Here is a 25,745-nt window from a genome sequence, read left to right as displayed (position 1 = left end):
TAGGAATGCAGGGTCTAATCCAGTCTGCTTTGGTGTGAATTCTGCCTTGCCATCTAAGTTGTATTATCTGATTTTACTAGGTATCAGTTTTCTTGATTGTAAAATAGTAACATTAATAGTAGTGCCTTTACTAAATTGTTTGTTTGTTTGATTGATTGATTTTTTTAAAAAGATTTTATTTATTTATTTGACAGAGAGAGATCTCAAGTAGACAGAGAGAGGCAGGCAGAGAGAGAGGGGGAATCAGGCTCCACGCTGAGCAGAGAGCCCGATGCTGGACTCGATCCCAGGACCCCAGGATCATGACCTGAGCTGAAGGCAGAGACCCCAACCCACTGAGCTACCCAGGTGCCCCTAAATTGTTTGATTTAAATGACACAGTGCATATCCATCTCTTCATATGAAGTCTGGCATTTAGATCTCACAAAAAATAATAAGTTTATTATTATTGCTATTTACATTACCTTTGGTCAAAAGAACAACATGTAGTCTTCAGAAATGCTTGGGAAAAATTGTGTCCATGGGGGGCACCTGGGTGGCTCAGTCGGTTAAGCATCTGCCTTCGGCTAAGGTCATGATCCCAGAGTTCTGGGATTGAGTCCCAGGTCAGGCTCCTGGCTCAGTGGGAAGTTTGCTTCTCCTTCTCCCTCTTCCTTCCCCCCTTCCCAGTTCTCCCTCTCTTTCTCTCTCTCTCTCAAATAAATAAATAAAATCTTTAAAAAATTGTGTCCATGGGCCTGAGGGACACCACCTTATCCTTTTGATAGGAAGCAGATGGGATTGACAGATTTTGCTTTCTTAAGCAAGGCTTCCCAGTGTCCATGAGCCCCCTCTATGAAATAGCGTGCCAGCTGTAGGAAGGAGAGGGGGAATTTTGCAGTATCTGAATATGTGTGGTTGAAATTTTATAATTTGATGTGTCTAAAGATTTTTGGTTGAAGGTCTCTTTGAGAAGTGTTTGCTTTTTTAATATTTGTTTTTCTAAAGGGTAGGATGTTGGTGAAGCATTTAAAACAGTGTCTGCAACAGAATGAGCACCATGGAAGTATTTGCTTATTCCTTAGAGTCTCATAAAATAAAAGCATTTTATGATTACTTGTTATAATGAGTCTCTAGAGCAGAAATTAATTGAAAACAGTAAGAGGCGAGAGGACCATTAACCCTCAAATTAGTCACCTGATTGTCCCTGGAGGGGCTTGGTTTCTGACCAGACTGCTTTGTAGTCTGCCCCCCTCGTGCTGTTGAGACAGCTAAAGGTTCTTACCTCTGGCCTAGGGCTGATAAACTATGAGTAGTTTCTGGCATTTGTAATTATGAGGGAATAGAAGTTGTTTTGGCAGGTTTTGCTTTACATGTCCTGCAATTTAAATTTCATTATAATCACCAGTATCCGAGTGTGGTTGTTGAGGAAGAAGTGGTTTTAATTTTGATAGAACCTAGAGTGTCAACATTAAACTAGTTTAAAAAATTAGGTTACAGAAAATTTTGGACATACGTAAAGGTAGAAATAATAGTATATATTGAGCTTCCATATACCTGTCTACTTCAGTAGTATTGACATTAAGAGAGTATTTTTACTTTCATTGATTTTTAAAGATTTTATTTGGGGCACCTGGGTGGCTCGGTGGGTTAAGCCTCTGCCTTCGACTCAGGTCATGATCTCAGGGTCCTGGGATCGAGTCCTGCATCCAGCTCTCTGTTCCGTGGGAAGCCTGCCCCCCACCCCCCAGCCTGCATCTCTGCTTACTTGTGATCTCTGTCAAATAAATGAAGAAAATCTTTAAAAAAAAAAAAAAGATTTTATTTATTTATTTGGCGCAGAGAGAGAGCACAGCAGGGGGAGCAATAGGGAGAGGGAGAAGCAGGCTCTCAGCAAGGAGCCCGATGCCTGGCTCGATCCCAGGACATGGGGATCTTGACCTGAGCTGAAGGCAGACACTTAAATGACTGAGCCACCCAGGAGCCCCTAATATTTAAAAATACTTTACATTGTGGTGAACCCTCATAATATTATCCAGTCTAATAGCAACCCCCACCCCTTTTTTAAGATTTATTTATTTGAGAGAGTGGAAGGGGCAGTGGGAGAGGGTGAGGGAGAATCCTCAGGCAGACTCACAGTCAGTGCTATGGACGGAGCCTGGACACAGGGCTCAATCTCACAACCCTGAGTTCACGACCTGAGCTGAAATCGTGAGTTGGAGGCTTAACCGACTGAGCCACCCAGCTGCCCTTAATAGCAGCCATTTTAATTTTTGTATATTTTATATGTATAGATTTTTGCCTTATTAAACAAGAATACAAATATTTTGGGGGGCGCCTGGTTGGCTCAGATGTTAAGTGTCTGTCTTTGGCACATGTCATGATCCTGGGGTCGTGGGCTCAGCGGGAAGCCTGCTTCTCCCTCTTCCACTCCCCTGCTTGCGTTCCCTCTCACTTTCTGTCAAATAAATAAATGAAATTAAAAAAAAAAAAAGTACAAATATTTCTGTTTTTCTTTGTGTTTACTTTTTTTTTTTTTTTAAGACTTTTTCCATTTATTTCAGACAGACAGAGCACGAGGAGGGGAGAGGGACAGAGAGAGAAGCAGGCTCCCAGCTGAGCAGGGAGCCTGATGCAGGGCTTGGTCCCAGAACCCTGGGATCATGACCCAAGCTGAAGGCAGACGCTTAACGACTGAGCCACCCAGGTGCCCCCCACCCCCAATAACATAATCTTTTAAAAAATGTCTCAGTGTTAGTTAGACACCTGTCTTCCATCCACTGGTTCTAGATCTGCCCTCTGAAACAAATGCATAAGCCTTTTCTTCTTTTGTAAGGGTTCAGTATTCACCACCAGCCCTGTTAACATTTAATACCTCCTCTCTAGTCTAAGCAGTACCAGCTTCTTCAGATGTTCTTCATATGTTCTTCAAGTGTTTTTTGAGCTATTTTCATTCTTCTGCTTGGGATATATTTATGTTTGTCAGGGCCCCTCTTAAAATGTGGTTCTTAGTGAATGCAGTACTTTATATGTTCGACAAGTTAAAGTACTGAACCGTATATGAATCTAGACTGCTATGTTTATATTTTCTAGCTTTAATGAGCTTGAGTTGTGAGCTGCAGCTCAGCCATTTCCTGAGGTGTGCTCAGTTGCAGCACACCTCTCCCAACATGAACATTAACCAGGGGGTTCATTTGGTGCTCACTTGCCCGCCCATTCATTCATTCATTCATTCATTCCACAAATATTTTACAGGGTGCTTACTATGTGCCATGATTAGTTTTAGTCATTTTGACAGTGAGTAAGACAGATACAGTTTCTCCACTCGTGGAACTTACATTCTTATTGGGGTAAAAAAGAATTTAATGAAAAAAATTTCAGCAAGCTATGAGTAAAGTAAAACAGTAAAATGAGCCATAATAGTGTTTGGAGAATACCTTTAGCTTGTGTAGTCAGGGAAGGTGTCTCTGAGTTGACACTTGGGCTGAGATCTAGATGTCAAGAAGGAGTTAACCATGAACTGGGGTGTGGAGTTAATGGTGATTCCAAGAAGAGAAAACAGTACAAACAAAAGTCCAGAGATGGGGAACAAGCGTGACGTAGCGAGGGGATAAAAAAGGCTACTGTGTTGGGGCGCCTGGGTGGCTCAGTGGGTTAAAGCCTCTGCCTTTGGCTCAGGTCATGATTTCAGGGTCCTGGGATCGAGCTCCGCATCGGGTTCTCTGCTCAGTGGGGAGCCTGCTTCCCCCTCTCTCTCTGCTTACCTCTCTGCCTACTTGTGATCTCTGTCTGTCAAATAAATAAATGAAATCTTAAAAAAAAGGCCACTGTGGCTAGCCAGCAGTAGTAGGTGATGATGAAAGAGTTACAGGAAGTGAGGCCAAAGAGGTGTACGGGTCAGATCGTAGAGTGCTGCACTAAGTTTGGGTTTTCTTCTAAATTCAGTAGGAGTCAGGAGTGGCATGATCTCATTACATTGGCGAGAGATCAGCCTAGAGAATGAATTGCAGGGAGGCAGAAGTGGACCTGCTAGTGAAGAGGTTATTGTAGTAGTGTGTGGGCAAGGGATGACCATGACAGAGCTAGGCTGCTGCAGCTCCAGATGGAGAGTGATGGATGGATTTGGGCTCTGACTGAGATAGAATTGGTGGGGTTTGTTAGCAATTGAGAGTAGTGTGAGAGAGAGCAGAAGCAAGGCTCTGACATACAGATATTTTTGTTCACGTGAAGAAACAGATTTGTTTCAACCAGGACAAACCTGGTGTACTTTTTAAAATATTAACTGCGTTGTATGTTGGTGGTGGTTAAGAGCATGGACTCTGAAGCCAGACAGCCTGGGTTACAGTCTGGACAACCTGGGTTCCTTACCTCGGACAAATTACTCAGCCATTCTGTGACTCAGTGCCCTCTATAAACTGAGGACCGTAATGTCTACCTCATGAGGGTGTTGTGGAGATTAAATGAATTGAGTGATACAGATGAAGTTAATATAGGCTCAGTGCCTGGTCATATTAAAGGGCCTATATAAAGGTTAGCTTTCATTTTAACGGTTTTGCAAGGGTAATTTTGAGTCTACATAATGTTCGCTATATGTTGAGTTTATACACTAATCCCTATAAAAGATAGAATTCTACTCTTTAATTATATCTGTGTAGTTTTGTTTTCCCTCAAGGGCATTTGTAAATTTTTTGTTTTCTGCCATTGTGAAAATGTGGAAAAACTGTTTTGTATAGCTGTATGTTTGCTAGCTAAAATGTGCATTACTTTTGCATTTGTTTCAAATGCTCTCAAAATATGCTTATACTGAAGTCTTAGATCAAAGAAATGTCTTGAAAGAGTTATCAGAAATAGTGGATTTCTCCTAACATGCCTTATAGTATAGCTTTTATATTCTTGGTGTCTGATGAAGAATATGTTAATGTTATATCTATAAAAGTATAAAATGCACCATGAGAATTTTTTTCGTCTGGTCTCTTACAGAAGTGCGATTCATTTAGGTAGAATTTGATACTTGTATTTACAACGTAGCAGCACCAGATATTTACTCTTGTTCTAAATTCTTTCAAGAAAAGGATTTTTCAAAAAAAAAAAGAAAAGAAAAGGATTTTTCCCTTAGTTACATGGTATAGGCATTTCTTTATGAATTTAAGATCGACTTTATTATAGCTTGATGTTATCTTCTAGATACTGTTACACCTCAGTTTTCATCATGCATTGAGTGTAGAATTTATGTTTTTTTTTCTTTTTAAGGTTTTATTAATATATTTTTGAGAGAGAGTGAGAGAGAGAAGCAGGACAGGGGTAAGAGGCAGAGGAAGAAGCAGACTCCCCGCTGAGCAGAGAGCCCAGTGTGGGACTGAATCTCAGGACCCTGGGATTATGACCCCAGCCAAAGGCAAATGCTTAACTAACTGAGCCACTCAGGCACCCCTAGAATTTATGCTTTTTTTTTATTCTTTGTAATAGTAGGACTCACCAGTGAGTTTACTTCTTCAAGGAAATGATATATTAAAATGAACAGGATATATCTACTGGGTCCTAATTGCTTACTCTGTTACCATAGGTGATTGGCTCTTTGATTTATTTGCAGAGAAAAAAACCTTTGAGTGTCAATATATCAATATTTATAAAGGTTTAGATTTTTATGAATTAGAGCTTTTTTTTTTTTAAAGATTTTATTTATTTATTTGCCAGAGATCACAAGTAGGCAAAGAGGCAGGCAGAGAGAGGAGGAAGCAGGCTCCATGCTGAGCAGGGAGCCCCATGCAGGGCTCGATCCTCTGACCCTGGGATCATGACCCGAGCTGAAGGCAGAGACTTTAACCCACTGAGCCACCCAGGCGCCCCCCCCACCCCCGCCTTTTAAAGATTTTATTTGAGAGATAATGAGAGAGAGAGAGAGCACAAAGGAGGGGGAGTCAGAAAGAGAATCAGAAATAGACTCCCCACCAAGCAGGGAGCCCAATGGGGGACTTGATCCCAGGACTCGGGATCATGACCCCAAAAGCTGAAGGCAGTTGCCCAACCAACTGAGCCACCCAGCTTTTGATTGCTAGAAGAGGATTCACTATAAAGGAATTTTCCTCGCTGAACTAATGTTCATTTAATGGCATTAAATTCATGTAATTTAATTTTATTACATTTAAATTTTTTTTTAAGATTTTTTTTATTTATTTGACAGACAGAAATCACAAGTAGGCAGAGAGGCAGGCAGAGGGAGAGAGAGAAGGAAGCAGGCCCCCCGCTGAGCAGAGAGCCCGATGCGGGGCTCGATCCCAGGACCCTGGGATCATGACCTGAGCTGAAGGCAGAGGCTTTAACCCACTGAGCCAGCCAGGCGCCCCACATTTAAATGTTTTAAAATGGAAAGGGTACAACGTGGTGTGTAACAGGGAGTATCTCTTTCAGTCCTTTCTACCAACTGCTTGATTTCTCTTCTGTGTGGTTTCCAGTTCTGTGTACACTTCCAGAAAAGGAATGAATACACATCCTCACCAACACTTGTCTTTCCTTTTTTAATAAGATACTAGTGTATCCTAATGTATTTATTTATTTTTAAGAATTCTCTACACCCGGGGTGCCTGGGTGGCTCAGTGGGTTAAGCCGCTGCCTTCGGCTCGGGTCATGATCTCAGGGTCCTGGGATTGAGCCGCGCATCGCGCTCTCTGCTCGGCAGGGGGTCTGCTTCCCTCTCTCTCTGTCTGCCTCTCTTCCACTTGTGGTCAAATAAGTAAATAAAATCTTTAAAAAAAAAAAAAAAAGAATTCTCTACACCCAATGTGGGACTCAAACTCATGACTGAGATCAGGAGTTGCATGCTCTTTCACCTGAGCCAGCCAGTCTTTTTGATACTAGCCACTTTAGCTGGTGTGTGGTGTTACTGTGATTTTGATTTGCATTTCCCTGGTGATGAGTGGTATTGAGCATCTTTTCATGTGTCTATTGGCCATCTGTATGTCTTTGGAAAAATGACTGTTGAGGTCTTCTATCCATTTTTTAATTGGATTTTTTTTTTGGTGTTGAGTTCTAGAAGTTCTCTATATATTTTGGGTATTAATCCCCAGTGAGACATTTTTATATATTAGGGAAATTAGCTCATGATATGAAATGCAATTTATTTCATAGTGTACTCTTATTTTACTTTATGCTTCTTTAATTTTTTTTTTAATTAAAGTAAACATTTACCTAGTTTAAAGAACAAGACAGTTCTGTGAGCACCTCTTTTTGGAGAAAATTCCCCAGAACCAACCTTTTCAAACTCTTATAGCTGATTCCTTTGGAATTTATCTTTAAATCTCTAATGTACTTTTGGACTTCTTTTTTTTTTTAAAGATTTATTTATTTACTAGAGAGAGAACTTGCAGGGAGTAGGGCCAGAGGGAGAGGGAGAAAGAGAATCCTAAGCATCCCCATTCCCAGCACAGAGCGTCATGTGCGGCTCCATCTCACAGTCCGTGAGATCATCACCTGAGCCAAAACCAAGAGTCAGACACTTAAGTGAGCCATGCAGGTGCCCCTGTTCCACCCCTCAACCCCTGCCAGGTGTAGGAATTCTCTATCTCATTAGTAAATAATGAAATGTAGCTCTTTCATTCCACTACCCCAACCATAAACACATGCATACTCCCCCGTACTTCCTCATTTTTTCAAAATAGGATTACCCTCAGTTGAGACCAGTTGGCATTCTGGTTCTTCAGTTTTTGAATTAAACCGTTTTCTGTCTGATAGCTTATAGGCTCTTACACATATCTCCTGTGTTCTGAAACTTTTGATGGACCTTTGTAATTGTTTCCATCTATTGTGCTTGTCGCAGGATGAGCTCTTTCAATTTTGAAATTCATGCCCGCCCTTCAGTTTGGAAGTTTCCTTATATTACATTTATAAACTGTAGGCATACCTCATTTTTTTTTTAAAGATTTTATTTATTTATTTGAACAGACAGAGATCACAAGTAGGCAGAGAGACAGGCAGAGAGAGGAAGGGAAGCAGGCTCCCTGACGCGGGGCTCCATCCCAGGACCCTGGGATCGTGACCTGAGCTGAAGGCAGAGGCTTTAACCCACTGAGCCACCCAGGCGCCCCCGGCATACCTCATTTTATTAAGCTTCACGGATATTGTGATTTTTACAAATTGAGGTTTTGTGGCAACTCTGCATGAAGCTGGACTCTCCACACCATTTTTTTGACAGCATTTATTCACTTTGTGTCTCTGTCATATTTGGTAATTCTTGGACTTTTTCAAACTTTCCAATTATTATTCTTACGGTGATCTGTGATCAGTGGTTGTGGCTCATTGAACTCTCAGATAATGGTTAGCACTTTTTAGCAATAAAGTATTTTCATTTACTTATTTGCCTAAGCACTGGGGGGCGGGTCGCAGAGGGAGAGGAATACTGTAGACTCCCCGCTGAGCAGGGAGCCCGGACCCACCCACATGGGGCTGGATTCCAGGACCCTGGGATTATGACCTGAGTGGAAAGCAGAGGGTTAACCAACTGAGCCACCCAGGCACCCTAGCAATAAAGTATTTTTATTATTTATTTATAAAAAGATTTTTATTAATTTATTTGACAGAGACAGAGTGAGCCAGAGACCACAAGCCCAGGTAGAGGCTGAGGGAGAGGGAGAAGCAGGCTCTCTGCTGAGCAGGGAACCCAATAAGGACTCCATCCCAGCACCTGGGAATCATGACCTGAGCCACCTAGGCACCCCTAGAATATTTTAAAATTACAGTATACACATTGCTTCTTTAGACATATTGCTATTGCATGCTAAATAGACTACAGTGTAGTATAAACATAATTTTTTTTGGTCTAGATATAGATTTTTTAAATTAACATACAATGTATTATTTGCCCCAGGGGTACAGGTCTGTGAATCGTCAGGCTTACACATTTCACAGCACTCACCATAGCACATAACCCTCCCCAGTGTCCATAACCCAACCACTCTGGCCCTAACCCCCCACCCCAAGTAACCCTCAGTTTGTTTCTGAGATTAAGAGTCTCTTATATGCCCTGGGAAATGGAAAAATTCATTTGACTCACTTTGTTGCGATACTTTATTGCCATGGTCTGGACCCAAACCTGCAGTATCTCCAGGGTGTGCTTGCATTTCTCCTTTTCAATTTTCTGTATTCCCATACTCCCCAGTTTTTGGCTCTTGAACTTCCTGGGCTGATGCTCTCCTCTTGTACCATCTGTCTTGTAGCTGTAATTTCTGGGCATTTCCCTCAACTTTCATTTTCCCAGCTTTCTCTTCCATGATTATGTTTTCACTTTACAGGAGATCGTTAAGGCCTCTGAATGTTTTATTTTTCCTTTTAATAACATCCTGTTATTTCATGGATTCAGAATCTCTCTTACCTTTCTGAAAGGAGTTTGCTTGCATGCTTCCTTCTTCCTCCTTTTGTGATTAACTTTTCTTTGCCCAGCCTAATCCCTTTCTAGGCTTTTCTCCTCCAGTCTGCTTGTTTTGGCCCCTCTGTCTTTTTTTAGGGAAATTCTGTGTTCGGCCATGGTCTGCTTAAATTTTAAAGTGGATGTTGAATAGCTGATTGCAAGCTCTGTGCCTGTCTCTGGGGTTTGTTGGCTATGGGATTCACTGTGGGGTGATTTGACCTATTTTTTTGAGTAACCTCCAGTGTCCATACATAAAATCTTTCTTGTAGAATTAGTGAGATTCTAAAGAGTATAAATAAGCCTCTTCTCATCTGTTATTTAGAGGGTATACATCTGATTGCCAGCATTTGGGAATTGACTGTTGGAAAAAGGCTAGTATATCAAACAATAAGTGTGTAAACTTTTACTTAATCTTATGTTTTAAGGCTAGTTTCCAGCCCTAATCTCTCCCTGGTATTCTCCGGTTCTAAAGGTCCTCTTTTACCTTCTTCAGAAATAAATTTACATTTCTTTCTGGGGTGAGGGAGTGGTATTCCTTCATTCAGCTACGCTGACCCAGAGAGGAGGGTTATGGGAAGTCCACCTGCCTCTTCCAGTGGACTTCAGTCCGTCCGCTCGTTTTCCCCGCGTTCACCTCCAGTCTGCCACTTCCCGGGCTTCACTGTTGTCTCCACTCTTGCTCACTTGATCTTCATGGATTTAAAAGTCCCGTATCATAGTCTTGCGGAATTTCAGAGAGGTGTTCTCAGGCGCGGTATTACTCCCTCCTTGAGTCAGCAGTCACTCTTCAAGGCAGACAGTGCCCAGCAACATGGAGAAGCATTGACTTTCTTACACAGAGTATAAAACTAAACTTTTCAAAAAGATAACCAGGCCAAATTAGTGATTCCTTTAAAAAAAAAAAAAAAAGGGTAGGGTACCTGTGTGGCACAGTTGGTTAAGTGTCTGCCTTCAGCTCAGGTCATGATCCCAGGGTCCTACCTCAGGCACCCTGCTCAGTGGGGAGCCTACTTCTCCCTCTGCCTCTCTCTCCTGTCTCTCATGAGTAAAAAATAAAATCATTAAAAAAAATAAATTCCATGGATGAATAATGAAAACATAATAACAAGCAAGCTTAGTTCTTAATGGTAATTTTTTTTTTTTAAGATTTTATTTATTTATTTGACAGACAGATCACAAGTAGGCAGAGAGGCAGGCAGAGAGAGAGGAGGAAGCAGGCTTCCCGCTGAGCAGAGAGCCCAATGCGGGGCTCGATCCCAGGACCCTGGGATCATGACCTGAGCCAAAGGCAGAGGCTTTAACCCACTGAGCCACCCAGGCGCCCCCTTAATGGTAAATTTAAGTAAGAGGAGTGTCTTTGGTTTGAAATAAAGGTTGAAATTGAAACTTGGTACCATATGACATAGGCAAATACATTTGGAATGATGTAATGTTACATTTAATATAAGGCTTGTGTGTGACCCTAATTCCAGGAGTTCGGAAAGGTGGTAAATACTTTTGGTTGGAGTAGTTTGTAAGATTTCATAGGAGAGAACATGCTTGACTTAACTGAGGTTTTGTTTTCTTCAAGTTGGAGAAGAGAGTATGGTTGTGATTATTTTGGGAGCCTTGGACAATAAGCCTACATAAGTTCTCTTTCATTCAGAAAGTGAGAAAGCTGGTTAAAATCCTCAATTCATTTACTTAATTTTACTTTACTTACTTATGTTTTTTTTTTTTAAAAAAGATTTTATTTCTTTATTTGACAGAGAGAGATCACAAGTAGGCAGAGAGAGAGGGGGAAGCAGGCTCCCCAATGATCAGAGAGCCTGATGTGGGGCTCAATACCAGGACCCTGAGATCATGACCTGAGCCAAAGGCAGAGGCTTAACCCACTGTGCCATCCAGGTGCCCCTTACTTTCCTTTTTCTGATATTGCAAATGAAATACAAACTTGCCCAGTGGTACTGAACTATCCATTGTGAGTTGTATTTTGGTCTTACGATGTCATATAATTTTATATGTGTTGGAAGCAGTAGGTAGTTTACTTAATGGTCAGTCTCTAACCACATAGAATTTCAGAACAGGAAGAAATGCTCCTATTGTTTTCTGCAGCTCCCCCCTAACCCCCACCAGGAAAACAGATAATTGGTAGAGCCAGGAATCAGACCTAATGTTTAGGCATTCTGTTTATTGTTTCCTTCAGTTCATTGTCTTAAGATGGTATGTTTATTACATGTGTTTGTGTTTTGGGTGCAAGTTAATATGCTTTTATTTATTATGAGAAAATATCCATTCTTATAGCCCACTACAGATTTCTTGGCTCTTTGGGGGCCATTTTGTTCAGTCTTTTGAGATTTAGATACGTGTATACTCAGGCATACTCTTTTTGCTTAAGCCAGAGGTTTTCATCTGATTGGGAGACTGTTATTACTCCTGCTTCTTGTTATTACTGACTTAAGGGAGACTTGAGCATTGAGCGTGACTTCAAAGCCCTCTCTAGAACATGGGCGTGAGACTTTCCCCCCATAATTTGACATAAGATAATTGAGATAAGGTAGGAACTTTTAAACTATATTAAAGAAAGGGGACATCCAAAAAGAAATAAGCATATAGTACAATAACCAAATATATAATTTAGTTGATACTTGTCTTGTGCACAGTTTCATTCATATAGTGTAAACCCTGGATTGCCTTAATGGGGTGGACACCATTTTAGCATCCATTACGCCAGATCACACACCATGCTGTCCTCCCTGGAAGTCTTGCTCTGACAGAATGAGGCTCTTCTGGTGATGCTGGAATGATGAGTTCAGTTTTTGTTTTTTGTTTTTTTTTTTTTCCTTGCCTGTGGCCTTTCTCTTTTCAGTGTAATACAATGCATGTCTATATCCTTCATGGAATCTACTTCAGTTCTTGGAAGGATATGGCCTTATGGTAAAGGCTGTATAACGTATTATTTATCACTTATTGGTAATGGAAGTGTTGCTTTGTTAAACCACTTCTTTCAAACTAATCTTTAAAAATAGTCCTCTAACATTTATTCCAGTACTTGTTTTGGCAGGAAAATAAACAAACATACTATTTTGGGAGGTAGGAGGTATACACAGAGGGACCATTAATTATGCAAAGTAGCATGTACTAAATGGATGGAAAGAAGTAACTATTAATGGAGTTCAATAGAGTACCATGGTGAAAGGATTTCTGGAAAAGGTAAGACTCAAATCTGACATTTCTGGAAGGATGTAACTTTGCATAGGCAAGGACAGTTAAGGTTGGGGGGAAGGGAAGGCATGATTTTAAAATAATGTAGTGTCCAAATTATGATAGAATAGTTCTGCTTTTGAATTGAGGCTTTATTAGACTCCGTTATTACAAATGTTGGTGCAGTACTTGTTTTTTCCTTCAGTTTTACAAGTTACTTGTTATTTGAAAAAATGAAGCTCTGTTCTTTGATGACCTGTTATTAAGTGATTCCTACTGTGCTGTCAGTTTTGTTTATAAATGTGAAATGTACTTGGGCTTGATGGTAAACTGAGGGCAGCTTTGAAGTATGTGTGTCCCTCTTGGAGTAAGATTGATGGGAACAAATCAGCCCCGGTCTGTCAACTAAGGCAAAAGACGTAGAATTTCAAAATCAAAGGAATTTTTAAAGAACAATGCTTCAGGTAATTTTTCTTGTTTGCTAGAGAGTTTGCCATCAAAATAATTGTTAACTAAGTGCGCTATGTTTAATGCTTTTAGAAATAGTAGTAAATTTAGTCCATTGAATCTTGGGTGTTTTATTATCAGAGACTAGCCTTTTTTCTTCTCCAGCATCTATGAATCCAGTTCTTTAGATGAAGTTCTAGTCCCTAGACATGTGTTCAGGGGGAAGGGGAGAAGAAAGCCTCTGTCTTATGGATTCATTGGATGGAGTAGAGATGATTATGAATGAATTGGAGGATTTAGGAAAAAAGGGAACCTGGAATTCAGCTTTGCAGCTCTTTTAATTATCTGGTGATGAGTTGTGTGAGTACCCTCTTCACTATCTGTATTTGCATGTATTTGACCTTATTTTGAACATCATGTTAAGATTTCAGTGTATTTGAATAGCCCTTCAAGTCTCTTCCCTGAAATTTGACTTGTTTTATTTAACAGTTGCCCACCTCTCACCCTTATTCCCTTTCAGAGTTGGTTTGTAAGCAAACTCAAAGGTATCAGACTTTTTTATGTGGAGGCTTATTCTACAGAAGAATTTAAACTATAGATAACTCATCTAAATGTGAGGACCTCTAGAACTTTCCTCCAGATTTGTTCTTCTCAGTGAAAAGTGCAATTGTCAGATGGGTTTACTTCCTTCTGAGGCAAGAAGAGGATGGCACATTTATTGAGTTCTTAAATCCATGATTCTGAGATAAGTAGATAATGGACATTTCAGTGAAAATAATTTTGTTCTTAGGATTTCAGTGCTTCTGCTTTTCCCTTTGAAATGCCCATGTATGTGCTCACACACAAACACACATCAGCTATACCAAATTAATTGTGCTCTTACTCTTCTTTTGGTTTTTGTATATGCTGGCTAATTCCGTCTCCCCTTTCCATCATGTAAGTCTCAGCTTAGGCTTCTTTAGAAAAAAAGCTTTTCTGTTTTTGTTTTTTAAGATTTTATTTTTTAGAAATCTCTACACCCAGCACGGGGCTTGAACTTAACATCCCTGAGGTCAAGAGTCACATGCTCCACTGACCGAGCCAGCCAGGTGCCTCTGGAAATTTTTTTTTTTTTAACTTACTACTTTTTTAAAAAGGATTTTATTTATTTATTTGACAGAGAGAGAGAGAGAGAGATCACAAGTAGAGCAGCAGGCAGAGAGAGCCCAATGCGTGGCTTGATCCCTATCGTAACCTGAGCCAAAGGCAGAGGCTTAACCCACTGAGCCATCCAGGTGCCCCAACCTCTGGAAGATTTTTAAGTGCATGAGGGTGTCTTTTACAGCTCCTGTTGGCATACCTGTATTTATCCCATTGTACCCCTGTATCACAGTGTGCCTTCATAATCTGTGTACTGGTTTTTATCTTCCACCAGACAAGGAGTTGTTTTAAGAAGGGGACAACTTATTCCTAGTGCCTGATACAGTGCCTGGCATGCAGTAGGTACTTAGAAAATGCTTGAATGAGGGGCACCTGGCTGGCTCATTTGTTAGAACATGGAACTCTTGGTCTTGGGGTTGTGCTTAAGCCCCTCATTGGGGGTAGTTTACTTAAAAAAGAAAAAATAAAGGGGAAGGAGGAAAGAAAATATTTGAATGAGTAACTATTGTGTTATTTGTAATTTTAAATTAATTGAACGAAGCTGAAGTATTCTTTGGCAGATACATTAAAAGTTTGAGTAACTTATTGCTGTATTTTATGCACTAGTTGTAAATGAGAAATTGTAGGGTCATCCCAGCATTGAATGCTATATAATATGTCAACACGTGTGAAACCTTTTCAGTGATTTTAAAAATGTGATTACTTGGGGACCTGGCTGGTCCATTCAGTGGAGCATGTGACACTTGATCTCTGTGTTGTGAGTTTGAGCCTCACATTGGGCTTGGAGTTTACCTAAAAAAAAAATCATAGTAAAAATAAAAAATAAAAATAAAAATGTGATTACTTAAAGTGATTTAAGCAAGTTACTTAGGGTAAATAAAAAGACAAAAAGGAGTCCCCGGTCTTCAGGTATGAGAACCCCTTTTTAAAGTATCACTTGTCAGATTCTTACTTCAGAGTGTAATTATTATATATTGATTGAGAAAGGAATATTATGCTGCTGTGGTTTCATTAATGTATTTTCCTCAAAGAAGGCAATGGAAAAAGACAGATACGTTCAGTCTTTAGATAATGCTACTGTGCATACATTTTCAATCTTGCAAAAAGACTGTGGCCCACAGAGTTGTATACATCACTGATCTCTAAATATGGGTTTGCAGAACAAGCCATTAGTATTGAGTTTTTAAAAGTTAGAACTTCTATTTATTGTCTTTCATAAGGCAGAAAGGCAAATTGCACTTAATACAGTGATTGGCACTGGCTTCCCACACTGTTAGTAGGTCAGATGTGCTGGTGGGAGATCCTAAGTAGGGAAGGGTAGAATTTTCACTTCCTCACTTGCATTTGTCGTCAGTGGTATCACAGTGAGGTTTATATGTGATTATGTTGATTTTCAGATGATCAGGTTTTAATGAAGCTGCTTCAAAAAATGAGCAAGAGACAGTAAAAGATTCCTATCAAAAAATTAGATTGATTTTAGTTATAATATAAGTACACACAGGCATACACATAAAAAATGTTAGAACTCCTAATTCCAGTATAAACTCTCATTCTGGGGTAAAAACTATGATATAATCAGATCTGAAATATCAAATGCAAAAAAATCTGAGATTGTTGAAGAAGACTGTTTGATACATGGATCTATATTGGAACTGTGCCTTCTTTGAATGTACAGTGTTGTTTGACATGTAACTAAACGATAGCATGAAATTGTAACAAGTTAGCAAGGCATTTAAAAATTAGGCATTCTGAGTATAAAAAACTTTATATGAGGTTTTCTTTTCCAGAGATGTTTGATAAAGCCATCAGTAGAGTACAGAACTGCACTAAATTATAAATGTTTACAAGGCCCTTTGAGGTTTCTGGTTGAACAGTAGAAGATAATCATATCACTGGAGGAACACTTACTTTTTCTGTCATGGTCAAAATGACAGAAATAACATGGAATGTATGGCAAAAAACTGAAATGCATTTCTTTGTCATCACATGCCTTTGAAACATGCATAGTATACAGTGCTGGTGTGAAGAAGTCAGTATCAGAATAATTACACATTGTGGACAATTTGCTTTACTATTGATTTTATTTTAATAAACTAGAGATGTTGTAACATACTTTCTCCTTAGTGTTTACTAACTTGTGTTTCAGTAATAATGACTGTTTTGGGGGGTGAATAACAAAAGCAAAGAGATGCTAGGCAAATATATATTTTCAGCAGTAAATGACTTCTTTAATAAAGATAGCCTTTTATGGAAGAAAGTCATAATCACTTAAGGTAAAAATCATTGACTGCATCATTCATAGGTTAATTATTGCAGCAAAGAAATTGAACCAGGAGTTTATAAAGAGCTGTTAGCATATCAGTGTAGTTAATTTTATAAAAATAAGACCTTTATTTTTTCATTTTTTAATTTTTAAAAAATATTTTATTTATTTGACAGACAGCGATCATAAGTAGGCAGAGAGGCGGGCAGAGACAGAGAGGGGAAGCAGGCTCCCTGCAGAGCAGAGATCCCAATGTGTGGGGCTCCATCCAGGGATGCTGGGATCATGACCTGAGCCGAAGACAGAGGTTTTAACCCACTGAGCCACCCTGGCGCCAAGACCTTTAACTTTAAAATACAGTTAGTGGGGATGGAGTCTTGATTTTGGCTCCTGTTGTAATCTCAGGGTGGTGGGATTAAGCCCTGCCTTGCGCTCTGCGCTCAGCACTGAGTCTTCGTGGGATTCTCTCTCCTCCCCCTACCACGCCCACTCCTTGCTCGCACGCGTGCACACTATAATAAATAAATCTTTTTTTTTTTTTTTAAGATTCTATTTATTTATTTGACAGACAGAGATCATAAGTAGGCAGAGAGGCAGGCAGAGACAGAGAGAGGGAGAAGCAGAGACAGAGAGAGGGGGAAGCTGAGCAGAGAGCCCAATGCAGGACTCGATTCCAGGACCCTGGGACCATGACCTGAGCAGAAGGCAGAGGTTTTAACCCAGTGAGCCACCCAGGCGCCCCTAAATAATTCTTTAAAAAAAAAAAAAATAGAATGTAGTTTTTACAGTGCTTATACGAGAAGTGACCAAGAAATACATTTTATTGCATAGAAGTTTGCTGATCATCTCATAGCAAAGTTCTTTGCTTTTGAAGAATAATACAACTTAAAATAGAAGTTGCTAATTCCACAGCAGTATGCAGATACTTTTAGATAAAAGAAAATACAGACACACACACAATCTTCCCATTCAAGATAAAGGTTACTTACCAAGAAGGTAACTATTTTAAAGAAAGTAGTGTTAGCAAATGAGCATTTGGGAACTAAACCTTTGGAAAAGTAATGGTTTGTTTTGTGATTTTTTTTAAAGAAAGATTTTATTTATTTGAGTATGCACACATGAGCATGAGTGGGGAGAGAGGCAGAGACAGGAACAAGCAGATGCCCCGCTGAGCCTCGAAATCAATGGGGCTCAACACAACAGGGCTCTGAGATCATGACCTGAGCTGAAGTCAGATGCTTAACTGACTGAGCCTCCCAGGCGCCCCTGTTATATGATCTTTGTTGGAAAAAAAGATCATGTATAGTAACTGTCAAATTTGCATACTTTAAGTACTTGGGAATTTTGGTATGTCTTTTAGGAAAACTACATGGGCATCAAGATGGTTCACAGTAGGGGCACCTGGGTGGCTCAGTGGGTTAAACTGCTGCCTTCGGCTCAGGTCCTGATCTCAGGGTCCTGGGATCGAGTCCTGCATCTGGCTCTCTGCTCAGCAGGGAGCCTGCTTCCCTCTCTCTCTCTCTCTGCTTACTTGTGATCTCTCTCTGTCAAATAAATAAAATATTTAAAAAAAAAAGATGGTTCACAATAGCACTGTTTTATAATATTAAAAAATGAAAAACAACTCATATTCATTGATAGTAGGATGGATAAAAATTATATACGAACATATAGTGGCATAGAGAACTATAGCTCTGCGTCAGTGTGGATGAATCTCAGAAGTATAGTGGTGAGCCAAAACCCCCCAAAATACTAGAGTACAATGTATAATAATGTCAAAAATATAAAACTGTGCCTCAGGTGGTTAAAAACTACAAGGGATACTGATGATACAATTCAGGATAATAGGATGCTTCAGTGGTCTTGATAATGTTCTACTTCTTAAATTGTATGATGGGTACATAGGTGTTCATTTTTTTACTTTTTAGCTATATGTATATGTTATGTAATCTCTCATATGTGTGATATTTCATGTTTAAAAAATTAAATCAGGGGCACCTGGCTGGCTCAGTCAGAAGAGTGACTCTTGATGTTAGGGTTATGAGTTTGAACCCCACATTGGGTATAAGAGGTTACTTAAAAATAAATAAGTAAAATTTAATAAAAACAAATCATTAAGGGACAACCCCAACTTTAAAATATCAGTTTGGGACTTAAAAATGGCCAATCTGCGGGCACCCTGGCTGGCTCATTTGGTTACAGCGTGCAACTTTTATTTATTTATTTGACACAGGGAGAGAGAGAGAGATTAAGAGAGAGAAAGACACACACAGTGAGAGAGTGGAACCACAGGTAGGGGGAGTGGGAGAGGGAGAAGAAGCAGGCTTCCCGCTGAGCAGGGAGCCTGATGTGGAACTAACTCATGGCTCGATTCCAGGACTCTGGGATCATGACCTGAGCCAAAGGCAGCCGCTTAATGATTGAACCATCCAGATGCACCACAGCATGCAATTCTTGATCTCAGGGTTGTAAGTTCGAACCTCATATTGAGTGTAGACATTATTTAAAAATAAAATCTTGAGGTGCACTTGGGTGGCTCAGGGTTAAGCTTCTGACTTTTTTTTTTTTTTTTTGAAGATTTTGTTTATTTGACAGAGATTACATAGTAGGCAGAGAAACAGGCAGAGAGAGGGAGGGAGGGAGGAAGCAGGCTCCCTGCTGAGCAGAGCCTGATGCGATCCCAGGGTTCCATCCCAGAACCCTGAGATGACCTGAGCTGAAGGCTCTAGAGGCTTAACCCACTGAGCCACCCAGATGCCCCAAGCATCTGACTCTTGATCTCAGCTCAGGTCTTGATCCCGGGGTCATGAGTTCAGACCATATGTTCCGGCTCTGTGCGGGTTGTGGACCCTACTTAAATAAATAAAATAAAATCTTTATAAAAATACGACCTATTTGCGAAAGAATGTAGTCCCTGATAAAGCCTGTTCGGTGTGCTGGTGACCTGAGCTCAGTCAGATACTAATTTCCTGGACTTTGAATCTTGAGCAAGCAACTTTAGAAAGAAACAGACAGCAGGTAGGAATCCTAGCAGTGAAAGCAGCAGGCTGTTCTTGGTATAACTTCCACAGTACTCAGGAGAGTGTGTGTTGTGGGGGTACTCATTTGATGGTTTTCCAAAGCTGCCCTTCCAGGTTCCTTTTCATTCTTAATGTTCCCTGTAGTGTTCTATTGAACACCCTTTCTTCCTTCTCTATTTATTCTTCACTTAAAAACAAATTTGGAAATAGGAATTTCTGAACTATTGTTTTAATCTTTGAAATGAGTAATTCTGGTGATTTTCAGCCTATTTGTTGAAATGTAAAACAGTCACCTTAATTACAGCATCAAGGTGATGAAAAGGACACTTTTTTTTTTTTAAATTGATAGATGGAATTGAAAAGTGTTTTGAGGGGTTCCTGGTTGGCTCAGTTGGTAGAGCATACAGCTCTTGTTCTTGGGGTTGTGGGTTCAAGTCCCACACTGGGGATAGAGATCACTAAAAAAACAATAACAAAAAACAACAGGGACACCTGACTAACTCCCTCAGAAGAGTGTGTGACTCCTGGGGCCCTTGGGTGCCTCAGTCAGTTAAGTGTCTCCATTCAGCTCAGGTCATGATTCCAGGGTCATGGGATCAAGTCCTGCATCAGGCTCCCTGCTTGGCGGGGAGTCTGCTTCTCCCACTGCCTGCTGCTCTCCCTGCTTGTGTGCTTGTGCACTCTCTTGCGCGCTCTCTCTCTCTCTCTCTCTCTCTCTCAAATAAATAAATAAATAAATAGAATCTTAAGTATTCTGTAACATTGCTATTTTGTGTTATATTTGAATGAAAAGTAATTTTATGTATTATGGAAAACTTATCTTTCAGAATTCCTTTTAATATTTGTATATGTAATATACAGTATATATAACTCATGAAAAATTAGAAATTTGCTATAATTTATAAATATATACATGGTGGTTCATCAGGATTTTAATATATATTTATATATATAGTTAATAATGGTCATAGCTGAAAAGGTAACTCACAAAGATACCTAGATCCAAATGAAAGTCCGTTGATCTAGATTCGTGTCTCTCAAAATGTGATTTTTTTCAGTTGCCAGCATGCTCTTTTGAAGGTCCCCCATCCAAGATGTACTGGGGAAAAAAAAATCTTTTTTTTTTGGAATCTGCATTTTGAGCAAGTAACAACAAACATTTTATGATTTTATTGTTTCAAGTACTGTGCTAAGCACATTATATCAACTCATTCTTCATTGCAACTCTTTGTGGGTACTATTGTTGTGACCCCCATTTGACAGAGGAGAGAAGGTAAAAGTGGCTAATTAATCCACAGAAGGAATTTGAGCTACAAGTGACTAAGAATCTTACTCAAGGTCACACAGCTAGTGAGTATCAGGGCCAGGATTATAGGTGGGAAACTACCGGGGCATCTGCATGTTACTTGGAGAACCAGCATTCTAGACCAAGTCATTTGAAATTGGGAAAGCTTTATTCTAAAACAGCAGTGACGTCAGGAGGGAGAGGGATGCCTCGCCATACATGACAGTCCTGTGTGTGGATTGTAAGTCTCTGTCAGCACCTAGTAAAAGTTGTCCTAATGCTACTTTGTGGATTATAAAACCCACCAGTGTTAAGTATATTCTGTAGCACATCCCTGAGGTTACATTGTTTTAACAGAATCCAAATAATAGCTTTCAATATGATATGCGGTAAAGCTTTGATAAAATCAAACGTTTGAGAATGGAGATTTGATGTTTAAATTAAGTTTTGGGGTAGTCGTCAGGATCATTGAGGGAAAGTATCTTACAAATCCATGCTTTTGGAAGTCTTCCTGAAATATACTAAATTACTTTAGTATATTAGAAAAGATGCCACACCATTCTGAATATTCTCATGAACCCCAGAGTTCTCTTATACATTGAGTATTGAAGGGACGCCTGGGTGGCTCAGTTGGTTAAGCCGCTGCCTTCTGCTCAGGTCATGATCCCAGGTTCCTGGGATAGAGTCCCACATCAGGATCCTTGCTCAGCAGGGAGCCTGCTTCTCTCTCTGCCTTTGCCTGCCTCTCTGTCTGCTTGTGTTCTCCCTCTCTCTCGCTGACAAATAAATAAGTAAATAAAAGCTTTAAAAAAATAAAAAATAAGTTGAGTATTTAAGAAAACTTAAACCAGGCTGTATTTCTTAGTTTCCCTTTCCTGGAACAGTGGTTTTCGACTTACTGTACATCTAAGTCACCAGAGAGGCTTAAAAAAAATACCGATATCTGGGTCTCACCCCTAGAGATTCTGATTTAATTGGCCTGATGATTCTAATGTGGTAGGATTGAGAAACCACTGTTCTAGAATAAGGATGTATGGGGAAATTTTCTTGGTTTCTTTTTTGTTGTTCCAGTAAATTCAGAGAATACTGAAAAACACACGAGATAGGAGTTACTAGAGAACAGATGGAATATTATAGATAATTCTCTGACAGATTTCAGCATATAACTCTTGGCTGCTTTTTGTTTTCTTTCAGATTCCTTATTAAACATGGGTGCATTTTTGGACAAACCCAAAACTGAGAAACATAATGCTCATGGTGCTGGGAATGGTTTACGTTACGGCCTGAGCAGCATGCAAGGATGGAGAGTGGAAATGGAAGACGCACACACAGCTGTTGTAGGCATTCCTCACGGCTTGGAAGACTGGTCATTTTTTGCAGTTTATGATGGTCATGCTGGATCTCGAGTAGCAAATTACTGCTCAACGCATTTATTAGAACACATCACTAATAACGAAGACTTCAGGGCAGCTGCAAAATCAGGATCCGCTCTTGAGCCCTCCGTGGAAAATGTCAAGAATGGCATCAGAACTGGCTTTTTGAAAATCGATGAATACATGCGTAACTTTTCAGACCTCAGAAACGGAATGGACAGAAGCGGTTCAACTGCAGTGGGGGTCCTGATTTCACCCAAGCATATCTACTTTATCAACTGTGGTGATTCACGTGCTGTTCTGTATAGGAATGGACAAGTCTGCTTTTCCACCCAGGATCACAAACCTTGCAATCCAAGGGAGAAGGAGCGAATCCAGAATGCAGGAGGCAGCGTAATGATACAGCGTGTTAATGGTTCATTAGCAGTGTCTCGTGCTTTGGGGGACTATGATTACAAGTGTGTTGATGGCAAGGGCCCAACAGAACAACTTGTTTCTCCAGAGCCTGAGGTTTATGAAATTTTAAGAGCAGAAGAGGATGAATTTATCATCTTGGCTTGTGATGGTATCTGGGATGTTATGAGTAATGAGGAGCTCTGTGAATTTGTTAAATCTAGGCTTGAGGTATCTGATGACCTGGAAAATGTGTGCAATTGGGTAGTGGACACTTGTTTACATAAGGTATGTAAGTCTTTTTGTTACAGTTAAAATACCCTGTTAATTTTGAAAAGGCACGGTAAGTAAAATGAACCAAACTTAAATTTTAAGAACTTTTCATTAGGGGAAACCTGTATGTTTTTAAATCATTTTCTTCACTAGATACTATTTTTGCAGGGGGGGAGGGGAACTATCCTCGTTTGCCTCAACCTTCTAAGTTGAAAATTAAGTTTAATAACCTTATGGCATTTGTTGTCATTTAAGTACTTTATGGCTTGTTGCTGTGGCTGAGACATCTATGTAGATTTGTGCCTTTTGATTTAAATTCTCAGTATTGCCAATAGAGGTCTTATGCCAGATTTTGAAGCAGTTTGATGAACTGTGTATATGGTACACTTCTGAAGTAAACATACAAAAGATCAAAAGCCATGTATAATATTGGAAGACACACCAGAGACCTAGGCTAAGTCAAATTTTGTAATTTAGATCTGAGCCTCCTAGCAGCTAAGATGAAAACTGAAATAGAAGTATAAATTGTGTATTTCTTATCATTTAGTAAAAGAAGTTCTTTCCTAGCAACAGAATCAAAAATGGATTTACATGTGGTTCTGTATAAATGATACATGACATGGTAGAGCATACCTTAACTTTGGTAGAAGATACCAGAGTTCTTTTCATATAGATGTTTTTTGTCATTACTGATTAAAAACCAAAGAGTAATAAATAAATAAAATCTTAAAATAAAAACCAAAGGGTAGTATAAAATATAATGCTGTGATGAATTCCTGTGAATCTGTAACATTTAATTTAGTTTTGTAACGTTCTGTGAATCTTAACTTCATACAGTGATAGGGAAAGCAAATGCAGATTAACAGATATTCAGCAATTCCCTTGAATGTCTTTAAAATATTTGGTAGTTTCAGGTGGGTTTTTGACAATGCCTATACAGCAGTCAGTCAAAATTTGAGTTAACTGACCAGTGCCTAGAATATGTGAGTAGTGTATGGCTCTGATTGAAAAGATAACTGAGGCAAAACTAACCTTTGGTTATATGAAATAAAGGTTCTGACTTACTTATTCTGTCTAGATTAGAACTGTTCTGTCTCCCCACCATGTAAGTTGCTTTGGAAGATACAGACATGGCCAAAAAGTTTATAATGAAGGATCTCTTGAGTCTGTGGAAATACCCAGGTTTTGGTGAAGTGTCTACTTCTTTTTCATAGAATGGGAAGAGACAGCTTCAAATAGAGAAAATTTAAGGGCTGGTGTTTCCATTTGGTAGCTTTTTTTCCAAAAGGATTTTAAATGATGGTTCCTTTAGCTTTTCTGTCGTTGTTTTTGTTCCTTAAGTGTACTGTATATGTTTTTTTTTTTTTTTTAACTTAACTGGATAGGTTAAGTATGAAAGTATCGATGGTTGTCCGTGATTGAATAGGCTCTAAAATGTCTTCTTGGACTCTACATGGAGAGATTCTGACCTGCAGCTTTTTTCAGACAAAAGCAAGCAGATGTTTTTTCACCTGCCTAGCAGATGAAGACAGCATTTTCCCTGATTATAAAATAACTATATACTTAACGATTTAAAAAATTCCAGGTAATTCAGAAGTTATAAAGAAACATTCAGAAATTTGCCACTCACCTGAATTAGGCTGTGTTCATTGTGTGGTATATATCTTTCTAGTCTTTTTTGCCTGCCGTGAGTATGTATATTTGTATAAAAATGAGATCATTATGCTTGTTATTCTATAGTATGCTTTTTTGTTCAACAGTATGTTGTAGAGAGATCTCCATGTCTGTAGGTATCAGTCTAAATCATTTGTCATGTTGTATGGTATTTTGTTGAAAGAATATCCTGTAGTTCTTTTTTTTTTTTTTTAATTTATTTATTTGTTAGAGAGAGAGAGAGCGAGCACAGGCAGACAGAGTGGCAGGCAGAGGCAGAGGGAGAAGCAGGCTCCCCGCCGAGCAAGGAGCCCGATGTGGGACTCGATCCCAGGATGCTGGGATCATGACCTGAGCCGCTTAACCAACTGAGCCACCCAGGCGTCCCTGTCCTGTAGTTCTGAAGGGAATAGCCAAAATCTATTAGGTCTTTTAGGTCTGTAATTTGGAGTATAAAAAGAAGTTTGTATTGTGGATAAACTGCCCTCTCCCTTCCATTGAAAGGATGGTAATAGCTTTCAGGAAATTTGGCTCCACCCTTCTGAATGGGGTTGAACTGATTCTGGTGGTGGATCTTTGCTTGACAGCTTTAATCTGCGATTAAATATTCCTGTTGGTGGTATTAAATATCCTGGATTCCTTGAATCTCGGAAATGATAAATGACAGTAATAGGGACAAGAGGTTGGAGGAACACATGATTCATTCAATTTTAGTGGAAGTTGGCCACTATGGTTCCTTTGAATGAAGCTGCATTCAAATTGAAGTCAGTTGTTACTGTTTAATTAGAGAGAGAGGTTCGCTGGAGTGTGTGGGGCAGAGGAACAGGAGACTCAAGCAGATTCCTTGCTGAGCTCGGGGCGGGAAGGTGGAGGGCTCCCTCTCACAACCTGAGATCATGACTTGAGCTGAAATCAGGAGTTGGACGCTTAACCAACGGAGCCACTCAGGCGCCCCAAATTGAAATCAATTTTGAGAAGCTTAGTTAACTTTTGTGTTGAAACAGAACAGCCCTATGAATATTTTGAACCTTTCTGTGTTACTTTCGGAATTAAATATTAAACTTCTTACCCATTTTTTTTATCGCTTCTCGGCCTTTTGGCTAAGATCAAGTGTAAACTTCTTACCCATTTTTGTTTTTCTAACTCCATCATTTGTCCCTTGTTTGTAGTGTAAAACTAATGCTTAGCATTGTTACAAAACAATATGATTAAAATAGGGTATGATTGCTTTGAACTTTGTCTACAAGACTGAATACAAAATTTTAAGATCCGTGGAAAGCATTTTAGCTCAGTGCTTGGCGACTGCTCAAGAGGTGCTAGCTACTTCAGACTGAGA

At 39.6% G+C, this 25,745-nt stretch overlaps 1 protein-coding gene across 3 annotated transcripts in view; it reads left to right on the top strand.

Moving 5' to 3' along the window:
* The window catches only part of PPM1B (protein phosphatase, Mg2+/Mn2+ dependent 1B), a 91,859-nt gene that overhangs the window by 32,970 nt on the left and 33,144 nt on the right, over window positions 1-25,745 (top strand). For all 3 annotated transcript variants that reach the window (XM_080813198.1, XM_080813199.1, XM_080813197.1), the window contains exon 2: window positions 21,912-22,771. In XM_080813198.1, coding sequence (XP_080669324.1) covers window positions 21,926-22,771 — 846 coding nt within the window. In that variant the 5' untranslated portion in view covers window positions 21,912-21,925. The remainder of the gene's footprint in view (window positions 1-21,911; window positions 22,772-25,745) is intronic.

Source organism: Martes martes (genome assembly GCF_963455335.1).
Source record: "Martes martes genome assembly, chromosome: 9".
Classification (NCBI taxonomy): domain Eukaryota; kingdom Metazoa; phylum Chordata; class Mammalia; order Carnivora; family Mustelidae; genus Martes; species Martes martes.
This window is presented reverse-complemented; position numbering and strand designations above follow the sequence as displayed.